This window comes from Cinclus cinclus, chromosome 4 (genome assembly GCF_963662255.1).
Source record: "Cinclus cinclus chromosome 4, bCinCin1.1, whole genome shotgun sequence".
Lineage (NCBI taxonomy): Eukaryota > Metazoa > Chordata > Aves > Passeriformes > Cinclidae > Cinclus > Cinclus cinclus.
In genome coordinates, this window is record NC_085049.1 from 57,904,875 (window position 1) to 57,926,713 (window position 21,839).

General features: G+C 46.4%; 1 protein-coding gene across 1 annotated transcript; it reads right to left on the reverse strand.

Moving 5' to 3' along the window:
• Positions 1–1,841: 1,841 nt before the first annotated feature.
• Positions 1,842–20,756, reverse strand: CSNK1E (casein kinase 1 epsilon). Its single transcript, XM_062492175.1, has 9 exons — positions 20,681–20,756; positions 14,298–14,408; positions 13,987–14,135; positions 13,041–13,269; positions 6,520–6,690; positions 4,855–5,003; positions 4,159–4,351; positions 3,915–4,054; positions 1,842–3,516 (listed from the first exon to the last, which is right to left on the reverse strand). Exons 1-9 carry the CDS (start codon positions 20,754–20,756, stop codon positions 3,484–3,486), a joined length of 1,251 nt encoding a protein of 416 aa, XP_062348159.1. The 3' UTR covers positions 1,842–3,483.
• Positions 20,757–21,839: the final 1,083 nt, after the last annotated feature.

The following is a 21,839-nucleotide window of genomic DNA, read 5'->3' on the forward strand; positions in this document are numbered from 1 at the left end:
CGAGAGAAACAAACATACGCAGAGGTGTTGAAAACCAAAGCCGTGTCTCTGCTCAAGTCTGAACAAGGCACTTCGAGTAAAAGAAAAAAAAAAAAAAAAAAAGAGCCAAAGAAAGAAATCACGCGCACTAGGCCTTAGAACGTTTAACACGACTGTGTTAGCAAAAGAAGGTGACACCCTACCCGAGATAGGGTGGATGGCTTTCCCCTGCTGCGTTAGAAACACACTTGCCCATTTGAAACCGATACGGATCTGCTATCATATCACACGTGCCCCAAAACAGCAGCCCATCCCCGCTGTGTCCCAGGCCGCAACTCTGACCCCAAACATTCCCAGTGCTCCCGGACCCTGCCAGACCACGGCTCTGCTGCCTCCACCACGCTGCAGGGATGGCGGTGCTGTCTTACAGACGAGGAAACTTTCTTTCTCACAGAAAACAGGATTTACAACGGAAAGAGCCCAGTTTCACTCTGATCCAGCAAAAGCACACTCAAAATGGAGGCAGGGCAAATGCAGGATTCCACACCTCTGGAACTACCTTTCTCTTCCCATCCCTCCTACTCTCATCCCTGGAGCTGGAAGACCCATGCAGCAGGGAAACAAAGGATCAGCTCTTCCTGGCCAGCTGGCACGGAATAGGCTTTGCAAAAGAATTTGCAGTCACCAAGGTCCATCATTTATTCCCAGCAGGTGTTTCTGAAAATAAGTTTCAAGGGTGTGACAGAGCCTGGAAAAAACAGGCCTCTCATCAGGATAATGCACTGGTGCGTAACTATAGCAGCAGCAATTTAGAAATAGATCAGTATTAAAATTTAGTATTTTACTACCAGACAGGTCAGACAACCAAAGGAGGAGAAACCCAAACAAACTGCGCCACCGCAGACACCAAAGCAGCAGGTGCCACTTCACAGGGAGTTCAGTCTGTTTGCATCAGGCACTGTGCTGTTGTCAAGTGCTCTGCACCCCTCCTTCAGGGCTTAGATTTGAAGAAAGCAAAAAACACAAAATCCAGGGTTCAGCTCTGTTGAAGTCAGTGCACACCCAAAGCCAACAGCATGGAAAGGCCCATCCCTCTCTCTCCTGCTCAAGGCCAGACACATGGGACACCAGAGGCTTAGATCCAGGAACCAAGAGATCCCGAATCAGATTTCACATAACTCTCGCCTGTTCCAAGGCTGCAACTGCAGAGATCAGCTCAGGTTTATTTTTAGGCACTCCAGTCCTGTGCCTTTTTTTCCAGTAATTCTAATCAAACTTGTTCCTGGAATTCAGAAACAGGTTCAGCTGCAAGACCATGCTTCCTGAGTGCAAGATGTGACTCCCAGCAAATATGCCAGGGCCTTTAAAGAAAGAAATGACAGATGCTGGCATCACTTTATCATTTTCTACTTTATTACTTCAAATTAACAACCACGATAAAGCTCAAAAAAGTCCAATATTTACACAGGAAAAAAGTACAAAATCCCCCCCAAAGTTCTCCAGGTTTTTTTTTGTTTTTTTAAATTACAAAGTAATAAAAAGTTTTGCTCTTTAATTAAAAAAAAGAGAGAGACAGTAAGAGGGGTAAATAAATTAGGAAAAAAACAGGGAGGAAAAATAAAGTGTTAAATAGAAAGGGTAAAAACAAACAAAACAAAGACTAACCCCACCCTCCCCGCCCTGCCAACAACCCATCGGCTCCACACTACAGTGACAGTGTGTCTGCTACAGGCCATAGGTCGCAGTGGTGATCATTGTGTTTCAAAGCCCCAAGTGCCACAAAGCAGCTTGAGTATTCCTAAATTATATTTAAAAACAACTAAAGTGGGGGGGGGAAGGGGGGGGGAGGGAGACGAGTGGGAGAGGGCAGGAGGGGATTGTGCATGTATTGGTGGATCTTACTTGGGGCTGCATGAGGAAAGGAGAGAGCAAGAACCATCGCTCTGAAAGAACTCCAAACTCCAGTTTCTGTGCGCCCCTCTCCTCAAGTCCCACACTCTCTCCGCAGGAATTAAAACAAGTTTTAATTAAAAAATAAAAATAGAAAAACACGCACAGCCAGACAAAAAAAAAAGACCCCGCTGCAGGGATGAGAAGTATATTTCTCCCTGTATGTCAGCTCCAACAATCCCATCCTCCATGGGACCAGGTGCCTCTCCAAAGAGATCCCTCGGTGTGTGAGGACCACTTGGATCAGGGAAGGCTGGCACTTCTCCCAGCAGCCAAAAAAGAAACCGCAGAGAAGCCACCCAAGGAAAGGAAGCCCGAGTCAATGATTAGGCTGTTGCCACAATTCCCCTCACAGCTTAAAATGTGTTTAATGCTTGAGAAAATAAATTCTGTTATAATAATAAAAATCAGACTTCCACCATCAAGTGTGGCTGGAATCTGATTCCCTCCTGATTCCCTCCACAAGGCTCCTGAAAAAAAAAACCAAAAAAACAAAACAAAGACCGAAAAAAATCTGACCCACCCACCACCGACCCCTGCCCTCAGAAAAAAAGGAGAGCAAAGTTTAACTTTATATGGCTAGAAACCATATGATTTGAAAACAATATTAAAAAAAATTAAAGCAGAAGATATCCAAGAAAAAGGAAGAAAAAAAGAGAGAGAAATCAAAAGCAGGAGCGGAGAGTCAGGAGAGGGAACTGAGGGTAGCCAGTGGGGGCAGCAGTAGGGGCTGGGGGCAGCTCAGGTGTTCCCACACGGCTCCCACGTCGACAGCTCCTCGGAGGCGCTCACGCCGGGGACAGGTGACCCTCTGGAAACGGCTCACACCAGTGCAGGGGCACAGCTCGACTCCTCATCGTTGGCAAAAAGAAATTCTGTTGGATTTTTTTTGTTTGTTTTTTTTTTTGTCTTTTATTTTTTTTAGGTTTTTGTTTGTTTTTTGGGTTTTTTTGTTTTTTAAAAGAAAAATACAGTGAAGACACTAAAAAGAGAATTCAAAAGAGAGAAAAAGGCAAGAGATGTTAGGAATAAAGGCTCTTCCCAGCACTTCTATTGCCAGTTGGAGTGTAACAGATCAAATCAGCCCTTTCTTCTACACTCCTGCCTCCCCTCAGAGTTACCTTACCCAGCTACTGTAGTATCCTCTGTAAGAGGCACTCAGTAGCTGTACAAAGTCTTGCACACTTGATTACCTGCTCAGCACCCTCCACCTGAACATTGTCACACTGCCAGAAAAGTATTCATGAGGAACTAATGAAATGGCTCCCCAGCTCAGCACCTTCTCCACCCTTCCTATCCTCCTGGAGAAATGGAAGCTACCTTTATACTTAAGACAATCTGTCCCCTCAAGGTTTTGGCAGCCAACCTTACTCTTTCCTCTGAAGCCAAAAAACATCTCAAAGTAAGGTGAAAGGAAAGGAAATACACCGATTCCCCACAACAACACGACGTCTTAACTTAAGGCTTTTTATTCCCAGTACTTCCCTCCTCAGGGGTTCCCAGGCATGAGTACAGGCTCACCTAAGCAAACACTGGTCCAGTGGCAATTGCTCCTCACTTCCCAAGGTGATCAAATGGCACACTTGTCTACAAAAAAAAAAAAAAAAAAAAAAGTTACTAAGGGCTGGAAAGGAAGAAAATAGCAAAAAAGGCACCAAAACAGGAAGGCTGCATGTTTCTCTCAGGACACCCTCCCTCTCAAGAGTTCACTGCTTTGCTTCTCCAAACCACTGTAGTATGGAAGACAACAAGGTGAAGGCTTACTTACTCCAAGCAAAGCAGAGGGCTAAAATGGTAGTACTGAGCATGGCCTCCAGAAAATACACAACAGAAAAGCAAGGGTGTAACTTGGTACCACTCCCCTCACCACACCAGAAACTTCCAGCTCATGTCAGCTCCAGCAAATCAGGCAAAAACTGCTCTGGGGCCTGTAGACCTTCTGGCACATCCAGGCCGAGGCCAGGAACGCTGCAGCAGGACTTCACCTGTGATGCTGAAATCCGTGACACTTCTTGCCGCCCTGTGAGGTCAGATGAGGAGACGTTGGCGGGAGCTCCCCGGTGTAACCTCATGCTGACCTTCCGCTCCCTGTCCACTCTTGAGATTGCTCTGGGGGACGTGTTGCCTGTTGGGGCAGAGAAATGTCGAGACAAGAACATCAGTCAATAGTTTTGGTTTCCAGCCACAAACAGGGGTGGCACTCTCCCCCAGCTCTCCCACCCTCCTCACCGGACTGCTGGATTCGGGAGGTGGGGGTGGATGCCATGGGTTCGGTGACATTCCGAAGACGGTTGGCAGTGGCTCCGGCAGGTGGGCCAGGGGGCAGCGCTCGCGTGGCTGACCCTCGAAGCTGCCCCATCCTCTCCTCTCGCTCATGCTCTCGCCGCTCACGGTCCATATCCTCAGGGTTCCGGGCTGCTCCCTGAGGAGAGAAACCCCCATGCCACACACGGCTGTCAGGCAGGAAAGATAGCAGCAGCCCCGGACAGAAAATACACGGTGCTCCATCATGCTAAGGAAGTGGAGCTCCATCCCCAAAACTCCCCCCACCGTCTTCCACTGCACCAAGAAAGGACTTTGTTCTATTCCAAAACAAAACAGACAAAGCATATGAACTACAGCTGTTATGGCAATCCACATCTGTGTCCCAGCTCCAAATATAGTTCTCCCCTGAAAAAACTACCTACCTCTAGCTATAGATCTACTGACACACATACTCCATCAGACACACTCACTAATACAACAGTAGCTATATCCCCAGTTACTCACACACCAAACAACTCTGCCTCTTTTTCATTCTGCCTGGTCTTTTGCTCAAGCTGTTCATCAGGGCTAAGCACAGACAGCGGGCAGTTTTCAACCTTCCTCCCCCATCTCCACGATACAAACCAACCCTGGCCCAGCCCTTTTGCAAAACACACTCACAAATTTAAGCATGTTCCAGTCAAAGACGTAGTCGTAGGAGAAGCCTTGGCGGTGGAAGAGGTTGCGGAAGAGTTGCCGCAGGTACGAGTAGTCAGGTTTATCATCAAACCTCAGTGAACGGCAGAAGTTGAGGTATGTCGAGAACTCAGCTGTAGAGAGCACAGAACAGCTGATGGCTGCTCTTTGGGCCATCCAACCTCCCTGGTCCCACCATGAAGCTGCTGCAGCCTTTCCACAGTGGCTTGTTGGACCAGGACAGCACAAACAAAGAGCTCTGTAACACAAACTGAGCCTGCTGGTTTGGCAGCGCTTTGGCCACCAAAAGGACCCCATCTCTCTTTTTACCAGAGAAAATGTTATGCATCTCTTTCTGTCGGCTTCTCCATGCAAGACCTAGCAAGGTCACAGTGCCTGATGAAGGACAGGAGGAACACAGGCTTAAAGAAGAGCTGGAGATGAGCTTTGGGAAGTTCAACTCAGAACAGAAATGCTCCTAGCTCAGTAGCCTGTTGTAAGCAGTGGCCAGGAGTAGATGAGAGGAGAAAGAGTGAGGCAGGTATGTCTGACACTTCCACCGACATTAGCCCAGCACCTACTTTCAGCTCCAGGAACTTCCTGATCTGGATGTAGTTCCTAACTATTTAGTAATCCTCACAGGATCTCTCTACCACATACTTGTCCCTTCTTTCCCTTAACTCCCGTAAAGATTTAAGTATCCACAACATGTTCTGGGAAGGACTTCCACAGGTCTATTACTGGCTGTGTGAAGAACCACATCCTTTTTTTTTTTTTTGAAGCTGGCAAAAAACAGCATTGTTTCTCTTCCAATAGAAAAACTGGGGCCACCAAATAATCACCTCCTATCCAAACTTCTCTAGGCATAGCCATCTCTCAACACACCTCTTTTTCCAGCAAACTCGTTACTTGGGCAGAAATCAACTCAGCTCTATCACTCTTTTGGCCCTTTCCCAGGCCTTTTCTCAGTAATACCATATCCTCTGTGAAACAGTGGGATGGACCAGACCGACATAGTGCATGAAAGGTGCAAGGGGGCCATGGGTTTATGCACACTGTTTGGGCTTCTTTCCTAGTAATTCTTAATGCTCCCCTTCCTCAGCAGCCACTGAGCACAAAGTTGATGTTTTCACAGAACAATCAATTGCAATTGCAACAGCTTATTGGTGAGTGGCACTGGTCAGCCAGAGCAGAGCCTCCTACTGTGCACATGACATGAGGACCAAGGTGTCTCTCTGTTCTCACATACATTGCTCCATGTTTACCTACAGAGAACTGCATTTGCCACTTCATTGGCTGTTTATATCTGGGGCTCCTCATTAACCAGTAAAAATTCATCATCACCAGCAGACCTTCTCAGCTCAATGCCCACTCCCCTTTAAAATGCTCACAAGGTCCTAAAGATCCCTCCTCTTAGCACCCTCATGCCCTTACTAACATAAGGTTTCACTGTTCACAAAAGCACATTTCCCACTTCTGAACCTGAACTGTATCACGATTGCTCTGTTATCCTTCTCATCACTGGTGTCAGCAGCATATCCTGGGCTGGGGTATTGGGCACTGCCCTTTAGGATTCAGGATTCCAGGGGGTTTCAGCAGGTGAACAAGTACAGCAGCAGACAAGACAGCCATCAAGACAAGAGCACTTACAAGGGTACCCTTTGCAGAGCACCTCGATGGGCGTTGACATCTTTTTCTCGCTGATCCTCTCGTACTTTTGGCGCTTGGTGGCAGCCTTGAGGCCCTGCCAGGGCAGCGAGCCCAGGTTGAAATACATGAGCACATAACCCAGGCTCTCCAGGTCATCACGGCGACTTTGTTCTGTGAGGAGTTACAAAGGTGCAAGGAGTGAGCAGCAACCAAAACTGCTTTGGCAATCACAGCTTTGGAGGTGAACACTGAACAGAACAACTAACCCTCTCTCTTTTCTAGTAGATTTATATAGATAGTCAAACTTGTAGAAGAGATTCCAGAGCAAATTCCTGTGATGATGGTCATACTACAAGAGTTAAAGTGCTCCTCTCCCATACAGCCCAACCCACTTCATAACTAATGACTCTGACTACCTCCTCACTTGGACAAGCCTTAATTCACACAAGAATTTCACATCTCAAGAACTGCTGCAGCAACCCTGCCTACTTTGCTCTTCCCAGTCCCAGAGGAAGGGCACCTACACTTCCCCACCCAGAATGATTCTTTAACCCAGGGATTAGTCATGACAGAGGTAGTCATAGATAGACAAATGTAACAGAGGTAAGTCCAACACAGCCCTTTCAAACACATCTTCTAATTAAACTGCTGATAGTCTTTAAGCAGGGCAGAAACAAGGAACTAGGGACCCTTTCTTGTAGTAAACAACATTGTTGATAATTTGCTGATAGAAGCCTAACATGCAATGTGCAAAGATGTCTTTCCAGCTTGGTGACATTTTTCAAGCTGTGGAGGAAAGGGACATACTTTGAAGAAAAAAATTCCCCTCCAAATGGGGAGTGACTGTGTAACTGGCATCACTACCAACTCTACTCAGACCAAGGGTCACCCTTAAGATGCCATTGGAAGGACCCATCTTTAGATGCTTATTTATGAAACAAAAGAAACTGCCTCACAAAACAAAAACAAAAAACAAACAAACAAAAAAACTAACATTACACACTGACCTTGTTCTCTGGAATAGCCAAGCCATTTAAAATGTCAAGCTAGCTCAAGAAGGATTTTATGCAGAATCTCAACAACTGCAAATATTGCCTGGTTAACTCCTCCAAACTCCTCCAACATTGCTTGCAAATTCTTTTATAAATCTTGGCAAGATTGTCTTGTTCTTGTTTCCCTCCCAAATAAAATAAATGCTTTGGAGAAAGTACTTTACATCTCCAGAAGAATAACAACTGACACAGATAGCAGGCCAGCAAAATATGGCTTAAGGGAGAGCACAGGGATAGAGGAAAGACTAAAGAGCTTCATCTATTAGATTAATTTACTACAGCACATTTTGTTGGATTCAGTGCCACATCCTGGAAGATGCTGCAGATTGTGTACTAGTCTGTGGGCTGTCAGTATCAGATACATGCTACCACCTGCCCCATTCAAAGGCCAGTAGATCACCACAGCTGTCCTTTTTTCTGTTAGCTGAGCTGAATCATGACAAAAGAGTAGCTGTAGCAGGTCACAGATATACATATCCACATGCAACAACACAAGCTGTGGGTCACAAGGTTCTTTCTTCTTGTGAATCTCTCATAACCTCCTAGTTGTTTTGAGAACTGAGGGCTTGGCAAGTTAAAACTGTTGAGGGGGAAAAAACAGTACTGTGGTTGCAGAAAAAAAAAACAAGGGTCTCATCAGTCCATAACTGATAGGCGAGATCAGGGTCAAAAGCTCATGAAACACCATAAAACCATCACATTCCAAGATGGTAGAGGAGAGAGCAGTCCTGCAGATTCTCAAAGTGTCTTACTTTGAGCATGCAGAAGTTACAGCATTTTTTGACCTCACTAACTTACTGTCTCAAGTTGCCCACTTTAAAGGGGCTAATACTTCCTAATTTTATCAGGCTACTGCTAAAGATAATTACATGACTGTCTGGGAGATACTTGGATGCTATGACAGGAGCAGAGAAAAGAAACTCAGTTTTGCATTTAGCCTAAGGTTGGGATACGTGTACTCTCAGAGGGCTGCGATTACTCATCATACTTATCAAATAAACAAAACTAAACACTACTGGCTAATGACCTACATCCTTAGACAAGAGGTACGTGGAAATGGAGTCAGAACACACATCCAGGGCTTGAAAGTACAAGAGACAAGGATAACCTCAGTCCTTGCCAGCCCTTGATTTATCCATGCTGTAGCTTTAACACCTCTAGCTGTGGCTTCTTGACTAGAGCATGGTGGTTCCCCTCAGAGGAGTAGGGAAACACAGGGCAGGAACTAGAGAAACCTACTGAACAAGCAAATCAGCTTTTCAGGAATAAATCAGGATGTCGCCTCCAAAATCCGACTTGAACTCCAAACTGCTTAGGGCAGGCTGAATAACACACCTCCACTTGTGTGAAGCACAGCACTTTTGAGCACAGCGACCAATCCCATCCAGAACGGGATACATTCTGCAAACATATGCCTGGGCACAGTCCTAGCACTTTAGGGAAGGCCAGAATTAGAGAATTGAGATTAGGGAGCCTGAAGTCAGTGGGGGATGCTACAAGCCCTCACTGAAGGCAATGAGAGAGGTTAAAAACCAAACTGGGAAGCTAACTAGTATCCATGACATGCATGCAAACACACCTTAACTGTGTCTTAACACAGCAATATGAGCAAGGAAAAACAACTGCAAGCACAACACCTAATTATTAAAATGCCAAGTGATAAACGTTTGACTGCGCTGCACTCCCAGCGTTTAGCACCTCACGTACATGTGGTCATTGTAGCCCACTTAAACAGCTTCAGTGGGATTCAAACTTGTGATGAGCCTGAAGTACCAACACCATCACAGTCACGGTTGGGCAGCTACCTCAAAACATTGTGGCAGTCTGTTACCTGTAACCCCTACCTACAAGATCCTGAATTAAACCTTGGAGGAGGGTAAAGGACAACAGTTCCTACATCCCGTTTCTTTGTTTCATCTTCAGCTACTATTACACACCTCCCACCATTTAATTACTTTTTTTGCAGGGTCTAGTACACCAACATCCTCAGGATACTAGATAACATTAAACAGCCAAGTTAGAAATAAAGCTTTACCTCTACACACCAAGGAAACGTTATTTAGTGTTACTACTTTCCACTTTTAGAAACCTGACAATTCGTAACTAACTCTCACTGCATCCCTGGGCTGCAGGGAAAAAAAAATAAATCTCACTTTGGAGTTTGAAAAGAGAAAGAAAAATACCAGTGTAGTGAATGCATCTGCTGAGCAAGTCTGTCCAGAAGCAGGATTATAGTCATAACCTGTGATACTACACCACACTTCCTCTCTCCATTTTATCTCAGCTCTCCTACAATGGGAAGGGGGTGATTTTGAAAGCAAATTGTATGAAAAATGTCTTTTTTGTAAGACACTCATCCTTTACTCCCTTCTTCCCAAAAGCCCTTCCAACAGAAAACACAAGGTCACCTTCCCACACAACCCAGCATGACCTCTCAAACCCAACCCACTCTGCAAGCAATCTCCTGCCAGTTCCCTCCCACCACCAGCAAGCTTTCCCAGCCAGTGCACACCTTCACTCCCCTCCCAGAGCAGGGTCCTCATAAGCCAAGTCAGGGTTGAATGACAGGACAGGACATGCTTGGGCAAAGACTGAAGACTGGTTGCCTCGGACACAAAGTTCATGACAAAACATGTTTCTTTGCAGCCTAAACTGTCTCCTGCTCCCCCCTGTCCAGAGTGTTTTCCTCCACCCTGATCCTACCAAAGTGATGCTGCTCCCATGCAGAACTCCCTAGAAATCAGCTGTCTTCCCTGGAGCCAGCCCAGCTGCAGCTGCAGGCAGGCTTAACTGAGCAATGTTTTCCTGATTACATACTCAGATCTGATCTTGCACATGCTGGACTAGAGTTCCCCTTTCTCTCCCCGCTGCATGGCGACAGCCTTTAAAAACACACAAGAATCTGGAATGGGTGACAGAGGGCAGGATAAGCAAGAGGACTTATGATCTGCATAGCCTACACCAATACCATGTAAGACATTCATTTGGGAAGGCACTGCACCCCCCACCCCCTCTGTCACCCAGACAGAGACCACCAGGCTTCTTCCAAGACTGTCTCCTGGGCACACCAGGCATCTATTTCAGATGTTACAGACTACAGTGGGTGCAAGGGACTCTCATCCCTAGAGCATGTGAAAATTGACTGGAATGCGTGAACCAAAGCCTGCACAGTCCAATGACTCCCGCAACGGCAAGTCTCCAGCTGTGGAACCCTCGCCAGTTTCGCCTCCTACTTTTTTCCCCAGTCACTGGGAAAAGAATGTGTTTCCTCCAGACATCAGAATGCCCAATCCTTAGCTTGCAAATTCAAATAAAGACATTTATTCATTCGCTATTCCTGTCACACAAATACCCCGGCACCTGGTTCCTTCCCTCTCCCTAGACCGCATTAACGTAACATTAGGACAGAGAATTTAGACTCTGAAAAGTCAAAAAATTCAGAGTGATGGTTCCCATGGCAATGCTGCTAACTCACAAATGTCTCTGTTATATACCCTGTGGCAAGGTCTTGAGAAACAGGAACTCCAGCTGAAACCCAAACACCCCCACCCCCTTTCCTCCAGGCAAGTCATGTAACCCTTATGCCGTTCATGGCAACTATCTGCAATGTGGAGATAATACACCCCAGACCTGTTGCACAGAGTAACTCACACCCAGACTTTCCCAAATCAAAGGGCATGGAGAGAGCGGCGGCTGCACTCAGACTGATGGCATATGCAATTTGCCCTCGGATTACTGTTTAGACATTGTTTGTTCATCCTGACACACAAGCCAAGCACCAGTAGTAAAGGGCTAAGTTGGGGTGGAATGAATAATGAAGTCGTTCAAAAGCCACGACCAGACATTTAGCCTCTCGTGATCAGTTCAAGCAGAGCAGGCACACACAAAAGAATCGACAGACATAGTAGTGAGAATTATTTTGTGCATGTCTCCTTGTGGCAGTTACCATGGCTGTGGAAATCTTGACTGAGAATTCAACGGAGAGTCAGTTATATATATGCAGGTCAAGCCAAAATACAGAAGGCCAACTCAGAAAGCTCTATGAGAACTATTTTTATAACATGGAAGAGGTCAGGAGATTATAGCCCACTCTCAACAAACAACAGTCCTCATTCTGATATGAATAAAGCATTCTCCATCTAAAGTTACATAGTATTAAGCAATGAAGACAGTGGGAAAAACTGCTTTATTTTCTGCAGGCCAAATACTGACTTCAGATTTCTGAGAAATATCTGCAAGAGGGGAGAACGTAGGAAGAATGAGGATGTGAAATCCCATGAAAGCTGTTAGTTTAAAAGGTTTCAATGCCTCGCTCTGATTTTCAAATTCCCAGATTAGGTTATACACTTCAGAAGAAGGGCCTCCCAGAGATATAAACAATCCGCAAGCACAGCAGATACTTCCCTGGGTCCAACAGGCAAGACAGCTTCAGTGTTTCTGCTCCTCAGAGTTGCCAGTCAATAGTAGAACCAAGTCAGCCTGCTCTAAATGGATCCTACAGTAAGTAAGGAAGCCTCACACTATGAACAAAGTTTAGCTAAAATTTAGCAGAGAAAGGAGGTCAAATGCTGGAAAGAAGTTTTTGGGCAGAGCAAAGAAGAGAAAACTGTAAGAGATTTTCAACTGTGTTCCTCACAGCCAACAGAGGCTGACTCCCAGGAGAGCAGTTTGGGTGACTTCAGGAGGTTTAAGCGCAGCGGTTACTAACCTGCACAAGGTTTTTACAAAACCTGGGGATGATGGTCATCACCAATGATCCATCACCTGGCTGAACACTCATTTCCAGCCTAGTTTCATCCCTTCAGTACTAACCACACACATTAAAGGCAGAACACTACTTCCCTGAAGTTGCCTTATTGGGTTTGTGCAGTTCACAGACACATCTGTATTTTGAAGGTCTGTCACAGCCAATCCTCAGTCACAAAACAGGGGTGTCCAGGCAGGTGGGAGCCTCCCCTCATTCCAGCTTCTAGTACATTTCCAGCACAGCCCCCATCCTTAGTGGTGGGTAACACCATATTGCAGTGGGCCTCTATCTTCCAGTTCTGACAGCTACAGAACAATCACTAATGAGGGCACTCAGAAGCCAAAAAAGACAAGTTTCAACCGCACATACTCCTGAAGGCTCAGTGCCTGTGAATGTCTCCTTTACACATCTAATCAGCCTGCAAAAATTGTGCAAAGGCAGATTTAGCAGAAGCAGAGTCAGGGAGGTCACAGTCTTGATGCTCAACAGGGCTCCCTGCACTAAACAGTGCACAAACACAGACCAGGAAACGATTTCTATCTTCAGGAGCTCAGAGTGCCACCACAGCAGCAGAAATAACACAGGCGTAGCATTTAAGTTATTCACCCACCATCTCAAGGCAGCTTAACAGTGGAGTCAGGCAAAGAACCCAACCCCCTCCTTCTGGGGACATAAACCTCCCCTGGAAAGCCCCACCAAGAGGCAACAGCAAGCAGGCTCACCAATTCCCAGGTGGGTGTTGATAGAGGCATAACGGGCTGTGCCAGTCAGATTCTTGTTTTCCCGATAAGGGATGTGCTGGTGGGTCCGGGCATCTCGGTACTTCTTGGCCAAACCAAAATCAATGATGTATACTAGGTTGCCCTTTTTGCCAAGGCCCATAAGGAAGTTGTCTGGCTTCACATCCCGATGGATGAAGTTCTTGGAATGAATGTACTCAATACGGCTGATCTGGAGGAGGGATAGATAGATAGATAGATAGACAGACAGATAGATAGATAGACAGACAGACAGACAAGAAATAAACTGATTTTAACTGCATCTGTTAAAAACAGTACCCTGTCTAAGACACTGGCCTGTCAAGAGCAAGAAAAGGACATTTTGCATTGATTATCAGCAATGACAGCTAAGATAAAGACACCCTCTGGATGCTGCAGGATCTGGAGATGGAATTTAACCCTGCACACCAGCCCAGTCCTCACTCTGGGAAGGTCATCATTATCATTACAAGGAAGGACGGGAAGCAGGTCTATAGGGACTAAAACTTTGAGCTTCAGCATTGACAGCTGTCAGCTTCTGAACTTAGCTGGGCCAAGAAAGGAACAGGTGTGTCCAGAAGAGCTAAGGGTCTTAAACCCAGGACATGAGCAGTGGAATTAAGATAGGTGTCAGTAATTCATCATGCAGGCAAAAGTTCCTATGTGTGCAACACTAACAGGAGGCAAGCAGCAGGCAAAAGAAGGAGGGATGGAGACAAGGAAATGCCACCAGTGTCTAGGTTCCAGGCCCCCAACTTCATCAAGAAATAGAAAGCTGGCAGCCATTTGTGCTAAATGAAGAAAGCCTGGGATACAGCACTTCTCAAGCAGAGGGGATGGGAGGGGAGTGTGTAGGGGGGAAAAGGCATGGAAAAGGAGAGTAGGCACAAATGCTTCAGAGGAAACTTACCATCTGGTCTGCCAGCAGCAGAACTGTCTTGAGACTAAATTTGCGGGAACAGAAGTTGAAGAGATCTTCCAGGCTGGGCCCCAAAAGTTCCATCACCATCACATTGTAGTCCCCCTCTGCTCCACACCATTTAATGGAGGGGATACCCACTGGGGAAAGAAAAAGATTAAGCCCAGGGAACAGAGAGAATAGATGTTGAATCCCCTGCTGAGAAGATCAAGTGTAACATCAAATAATTTCTTTTCTAAAGCCCTCCAGAAAATTTCCTTCTCCAACCACTCCCCCGGCCCCATCCTTTCCTCCCATCTCACCTCCTCCCTGCATCATCTTGTAGAACTTGCTTTCAATGTGGAGCTGGGGATGCTTGGTTTTGACACATTCCAGTTTGATGGCCACCTCTTCACCAGTTGCAATATTGGCTCCTGCATAGGAATGAGAGTGAAATGAAGACTGCACAAGCTTCTACTGAAGTTAAACACTTTAACAAGGTCTGTAAAGATGTCAAAACCTAAAGATTTGGTCTGAAATTTATTCTCTATGACAGAAATGAGATTCAGCCACTTCATACTGTTTCCAGCACTGCCATTTATAAATGCAAGCCCAGAGAGAGGCACATGAGGAAACTAGATCTGATCCTGAAGTCAATCTAGAACAACAATCCTACACGTGAACTGCCGTGTTATCTCAAAAAGTGCCAGACTTTGGAAGGTCAATCTGCACATATCAACAGTACCTAAAACCGAGTGGAAATTGTAGCTTCCTCTGATCATGAACCTAGCCCCTAAATCCAAGCAGCCCCTCAGGCAGTGATATGGAGTATCTCTTCCCCAGCAAAATTACTGGTTACTCAGTAACATCATTTCAACACATCCAATTAGTGCAGGAGGAGACATTACTAACATGCCAGCTCTTTCTGTTTTCTCCACAGCACTGACCTGCTCCATACAGACAATTTCTAAATCCCCAGATTCTCCCTCTCCTGAGGGTTTTAATAATACCTTTATCTTTTGCCAACACAGAAACATTCGCTATCTCACAAATTAGAAGCATGAAGAAATAAGCAGAATCCTGTCCTGAATTAGGCTACCTGGACACCTTCGTTGAAGGTATTGCTAGATACTCTGCAAGGACACTAAACTACCACCCCACATGCTTCTCTCTGAAAACAACTGAGCTGCCAGCTGCAAAAGCCAGCACTCTGGTCCCAAAGTGCGCTGTCAAAGAAGGAACAGGCTGCTCTTTTTCTTGTACTAGCTGAAAGGATTCCAGATGTTTCACATCATCCTAAAATGGAAAGAAGGAATATCTGTACATGGGTCACGGGAATGACACTCAAGGCTTGCTTCTCTCCTCCCCAGCCATGCCTGCTTCACCTCTGACAAGCCCTTCCTCATATCTGGAACTACTAGAAATTGCACTTAAAACACAAATCAGAGAGAGCACCCCTGATCACAAGCAGCTTATGAACACTGTCATAAAATAAATTGCTCCAAAACATGAGTGCCAAACATGAGCTGGAGTCAAAGGTGATGTTTTGCAGCTATCCCGTAGCTAGTTTTGGTAGGTCTGGCTAATTTGTGCCTCCTGAACTCCATGATAAAACTTTAAGAGTCCACAAGGACAAGCTGCAGATAAATCACTTATCCTCTTTCAGACACCACCTCCAAAGCCAGAGACCAAAGAAAAGAAGGAAATGTTCACACAACTGGATTGCTTCTCCCCATGGATCCTAAAGAGATCCATCTCCAGCTGTAGAGTTCTGGCTTGTACACAAAGTTAGCCAAGAGCTGCCTGCTAGCAAAAACACATGATCTAGATGCTGCAGTGCTGGGTTGAGACAGACAAGCTGCTAGGAATTTGTAAGAGAGCAACAAAAACGATCGGGGCCTAGAGGGATTGATTTACTAAGGAAGATTAAAAGAGCTAAATATGTAACATAGACAAGAGATACAACTAAGAAGGGTGGAGAGGAAGAATGGGACATGACAACAGTCTACAAATATTTGAAGGCTGTAAACACTAAGGAGGGAGAGGAATTATTTAGGGTGCTCTGAGGGAGGGGAAAGAGAAGCAATGGGATCAATTTAATACAGATTTTAATGCAGGATCCAGGAGAAGGGAAAGGAAAAAAGCCATCCTGAGGGGGTACAAACATTTGTCCAGCATTTTGGAAAAATGCTGGCATTTTCCACTTAAAAACTGGTGGCCAGTAAAACAAGTCTGTACATTTCCTTCACTCCATCACAGGACCACTCTTAAAAGCACCAGGCAGTGCAAGGAGGAAAAGAGCAAGAAAAGAGACTAGTATCTGCCCACCTTTTAGATTAGTGTTCTACCACTGGTCCTCATTCAGCATGGAAACACCCCAGAAAACCAAAAAACATATGAGCACTTCCTTCCCTTGTCTCTTTCCCCTGCCTTTGTGAAGACTTCCCTCCAAATCCTCTGAAGCAGCTCCCTTGTCTGTTCCCCAAGGAGAATCTTTCCCTCTCCCAGTACATTCTCTGACACACAAGCAATGATGAACCTCTCTGACTTCTTGCAGCATTAGCATTTTGAATGAACCCAATTCCCAGAACATGAATGGTGGGAACATATGAGTTCTCATCTCCACATTATCCTGGGTGTTCAGAAGATGCATCTGCCTACTGGGCTGTCTGCAGGTAGGGAGTGTTGTCTGTGGGCACATAAAGCTGGAAAAAGGAGAGCAGGGGTAGACATCAGGAAGACTCAGATTCTTCAAAATGTGATTATGCAATTCAAATGCTCAGATACTCACATTCCCCATAGCCCAAACACAGGTGTTACTTAGAGAAAGAACAACCCTGTGGCCTAGAAGAGCACAAGTAGACTCAGAGAATGGTTTGGGTTAGAAGGGACCTTGAAGATCACCTAGTTCCAACACCCCCTCCATGAGGGACACCTTTCACTAGCCAGGTTGCTCAGAGCCCCATCCAACCTGGCCTTGAACACTTCTAGGAATGGGGCATCCATAACTTCTCTGGGGTACCTTTTCCAGTCTCTCACCACCCTCATAGCAAATAATTTCTTCTTAATATCTAATCTAAACCTTTTCCAGTTTAAACTCCTTCCCCTTTTCCTATCACTATGTGCCCTCGCAAAAAGTCTCTCTCAGTCTTTCTTGTAGGCTTCCTTCAGGGAGGGAAGGCTGGAAATAGGTCATCCCAACGCCTTCTCTTCTCCAAGGCTGAACAATCTCAGTTCTCTCAGCCTTTCCTCATAACAGAGGTGCTTCATCCCTCTAATCATTATTGTGGTCTTTCTCTGGACCAATCTGACCTATTCTTTGCTGAGGGGGTCACTGTCTGAACTCTTTAGATTTGTTCCCTCTGCAAACCTCACCATGCCTACAAGCTGCTCCCTGTACTGTTTCTTGGCTAGAGATCCACCCAGATCGAGACCACCACTAGCGAGGAAGAAATTTAAGGGCAGGAATCTTTCTGATCCTTTGTTCCATGCTTTGACCACCATCTTTTTTAAAGCTACAAGTACAAAAGCAACAGTTCTGTGCTCTCTTTACAGACTGGAAAGCACGGTGTTTCAGACAAATACAGCAGAGCCTGCTAGCTTCAGCCACTCGAGAGACTGAATGTAGGATGGGGGATAATTCCTAACATCCTCCCCCAGTCTCGCTCCGCTGTGGGGGCTGCACAAATTCAACTCATTCATCACAAGCTCTTTGAAACGGGGCCCTGGGGACAGAGGATGTCACCGGCTGAACAGGATCTTTTCAGAGTGGAATCCTAACTGCATGTCTGATACAATAAACACCACCCTCCCTGAGCATCGGGGGCAACAGGCAGAGGCCCTGCACTCCCCACCGCCTGTGCCCCTCTCCACAGCCTGTCGAAGGAAGAATGGAGGGCTGGGAACAGATGGATGAAGGCAGGGCGAGAGAGAGTTAACAAGCTAGGAAACAAAGGGAAGGCACTCTCCTCCCAGCAAGGGAGGAGCTTGCCACCAGGAACTGTCCCCAGCCAGCTCAGGTCCCAGCATGCTTTGTCTGCCCAGCTCCTCTCCACCACCAGTATGTGTCCCAGCCACAAACGATTCCTACACGTCCAGCAACCCTGCCCTGCCTCTTGGCCAGCACCTCTGACAAACCACCTCCCCCTCCAGCAGCCCAAAGGACGAGGCAATTCCTCTGCAAACTGTGTTTTGCTCTTCTGAATGAGCAGTCTTAGAGGTAAATGGGCTAGCCAAGGCCCATGGACAGCCTGAGCTTATTTCCCACCCTCTCAAACTAATGGGTGGAAAATATTCCACCTAGCACATCTATCCCTAAAAGCAGGGCACAGAAGGAACATGCTTCAATACGCAGATAAGGATTAACACAGTCCATCATTTGTGTCTACACATGTAGAAACATCCAAGTTTCCTTCTGACAGACAAAAAACCTAAAACAAACCCCAAAGAGGACAGCACACAGCACCCACTGGTTACAGAGCAGGTGAAGGTAGTAACACCCTAAAAGAGAGAAGCTCAGGATAAACCATATAGCCCCTGCTAATCCTCAGAGACAGACAAGCCCTGCTCTGTGTCCACACCATTATCAAAAAAGAGAACTGTGAGGTGAACCTGGTGCAGGAGAGAAGTCCTCGTGAATGAGTCCTTCTGTCTGCAGAGCAGGCCGTGAGAGTACAGCATGAGCACAGGCGTCCTCCAGACACACCACCACAGACTACATGCCCAATCCCTCCAGGCTGGGGAGTCACCCAGGCTCCATAAAGTCTCACTATCACTGCTTCAAAACATGCTGGCTTGCACCTCAAGGAACATCACAAGGGCTTTGATACTGCATCCAAGTAACTTGGTTGAATCCTGCTGTGCTCACCACACTGGGGCACTGGGCTTTCTCTGTTTGGTGACAGGCAAGGCAGGCACAACCCCCTCACCAGGGCTATTTTCCATACCTGACTTTCACAGATGGATGACCTGTTACATGACACAGAGCAATACAGGATCAGGCCTTTCCATTCAGTACCTCCTTTCTCTCCCCACACGTACACCAGATGTTTTGCAAGATCCTGACATTTTATGCTGTCCTAGAGAGGGTCTGGAACACTTCAAGCCCTAACATAGGTGGAAAACGCTGTGTCGGAACTACCACCCCTAATCCTAGCGTCTGGGAATTAAAAGCACTGTCACCCAAGACACTAACTGGTTTTAGGGTCACAGAGGAGCAACATATAGGAACAGGCTGCAGTAAAGGCAACACACAGTGGAACTGGGATCCCAGATCCATTATTTATCATCTCTGTTCATGTTCTGGATAAAGGTGGCAACAAAACCTGTTACTGATGATTCCCAGAGGACACTTAATCAAGAAGGGCTGCCAACACCAATCAAGAGAAAATAATAAAGCAAGAGGGAACCAGAGATAAAAACCTGAGGTTGAAAACAGACAGTGATTTACAATCACAGGAGAAAGCAATCTGAACTAGATACATTCAATGAAAGGGATTTGGGGAGGGATGGGAAGATGTTGGAGATCCTAGAAGAGCTCTCCTGCAATACAGCTGACAGTGCATTAAGGCCAATTCTGCAACCTGATAGTGTTGGTGATGGGGAAAGCCAAGGAGAACCAAAGCAGCCTGGGCAGATCACAAAGTATCACATTACAGATCACTCGAGGGTAGTCCTCCACTGCCAGGCACTAGAAATGCCAGACCTCAAATGCAGTGTTGGCTCCAAGCTGCTCAGCAGATTAAGAAACTAGGAAAATTTGAAGGACCAGTGAAAGTGAAGAGTGGTGTTCAGTATCAACTGAACAAATTAACAGTCAAGGAGCGCATGACAACCACCTGCAAAGAGTGCAGACACCAAAGCAGAGGGCAGCCCTTCTGCTGGCCTGCAGGACCACAGTGGAACAGGTAGTGGTGAGAACAAGAGACAGGTAACACCAGCCCTCATGGAGGCATCGAGCAGGCTGCTGGCTGGGTAGTCTCGCCACTCTGGCCCCACATGGTTTGAGCCAATAAAAACATGAGCAGGCAAAGCATCAGGGAACATATCTATACATCAGCACACTGGTTTGGAAGAACTTCTACCCAGGTGACCTGCTGTGGTAACAGGAAACCCAGCACCTCATGGGCTCTGTCCACTGAGCTTCCAGCTCAGGTCATTCCAGACATTAACTCTAAATCCCATTACATATCTAACAAATCTGAGCCTCAGGAGTTCAACCAGGCCAGGCTCTCTGACCTGTTTTACACCTCCTAGTCTCAGACCTCTTACAGGTCCTGGACCACCTCTTCCACTACCAGTCTTTCCAAAAATGTATTCCTTCTATCCTTGAAGGAATAGCTATGTCCTCCCTTTCCAGCACACACTCTGTGAACAGAGTTTATACCCACACACACCCAAGCTCAAGAAAAGGAAGTGAGAATGCTGGAATAGGGTGTATGACAAATATGCCTCAAACAGTCCAAATCTAAATCAGTCTGATCAACCACCACTGTGTCTCCAGTATGCAGTAAAGCAAAGCAGAGCTCATCTCCCTTTCTTTGCCAAGAAAAGGCCAGCAGCCACTAACAGTATTCCATTAGTTCTTTCTCTTCTCCACCCCTTCCAACCTTACATGGTGCCCACAAATACCAACAGGCAAGAAAAACAACCCCAAAACAATGATGCAATTGAGAAAACCAACCTTGAGACAGACTCTCACACTCACCTAGGTAAATGTCTCCAAACGATCCACTTCCAATCTTTCTGCCCAGCCGGTATTTGTTTCCCACTCGAAGCTCCATGGTTCAGTCGTGCTGAGAAAAGAAGCACAGAAAGAGCAGTGTCAGAGCAGAAACAGGAAGTGAATCATGTAAGACTACAGAAGAGACTTCCCCACTTTACCCAAAGACTGAGTGGTTTTAAATCTTAAAATACTTAAATACATGGCTTCTATCACCTCCCCTGATCTCCTGAACTTCCAGGGACAGCATGAGCAAGAAACACTGCAGGAACGGAACACTCTCAAGCATATTTTACCCATGTTCCCATTATTAGAACGAAGCATGATTGAACATGACTCTTCCCCACCATTTTGCTCAGAGACTGGGGAGGGGTGCAGGAAACCCCTCCCAAGAAGGTTTCAGTGTGTGATCACACCACACTACTGTAGAGAGGTACTACTTCTTGTACCTTACAGTACCTGGCACTGGGACAGAAGTAGCCTTGTGAGACAACAGAAGGGTCAGGCATAATAAACCCTGTCAGGAGTTTCTCTCTGACCCAGCCCTACTCCAAGGGGAATAGCACCCTACACCGAGGGGTGGTGGTGAAGCACAGGTACCAAGGGCTGTGAGAGACAGACAGACTGCCAGGAGCAAGTGACTCCATTGCTCCTAGGCAGGGGCCAGCACGGGGGACAGGGAGGAGACATCTCGCTGAACTAAACCCTGCCAGGCACACACACTGACTAGGGAACGCCATTTGCTCATCTCCACATGCTTCTGCTGATGGGATCACCACCTCCTTTGGTCTACCTGAGCCTCTACATCTCTCTTGCCTACCTAGGTGTGCCAGCTATTTGTTTTTAGCAGCTCAGGCCTTTCCTCATCCCTTTACCTGAGATGATTAGCTAACCCCTTGACCTGATACACCCCATCAACATGCCCAAGCTCAGCCTACTCATGTTCCACAGAAAACCAACTAGGTGGAAGGACCACAGCCACAGTTTGCTCTCTCTGCCAACCTCAACTTCTGCTGCAATAGCTCCCTTTCCCCTGCCTCTTTATGGCTACCAACTTATTCTAGAGACCACATCTCTTCCCAAGACAGCCAGCATGTCTCCTTTTAGAAGGATTTGCCACAGTCCTAATTTATGCAATGCCACA

Coding starts and splice junctions, on each gene's coding strand:
- CSNK1E (XM_062492175.1), bottom strand. CDS start 20,756: ATGGAGCTTCGAGTGGGAAACAAATACCGGCTGGGCAGAAAGATTGGA. Junction 13,270..13,986: donor TGCTGCTGGCAGACCAGATG/GTAAGTTTCCTC, acceptor TCCCTCCTCCAG/ATCAGCCGTATTGAGTACAT. Junction 6,691..13,040: donor CAACACCCACCTGGGAATTG/GTGAGCCTGCTT, acceptor AACTCCTCACAG/AACAAAGTCGCCGTGATGAC.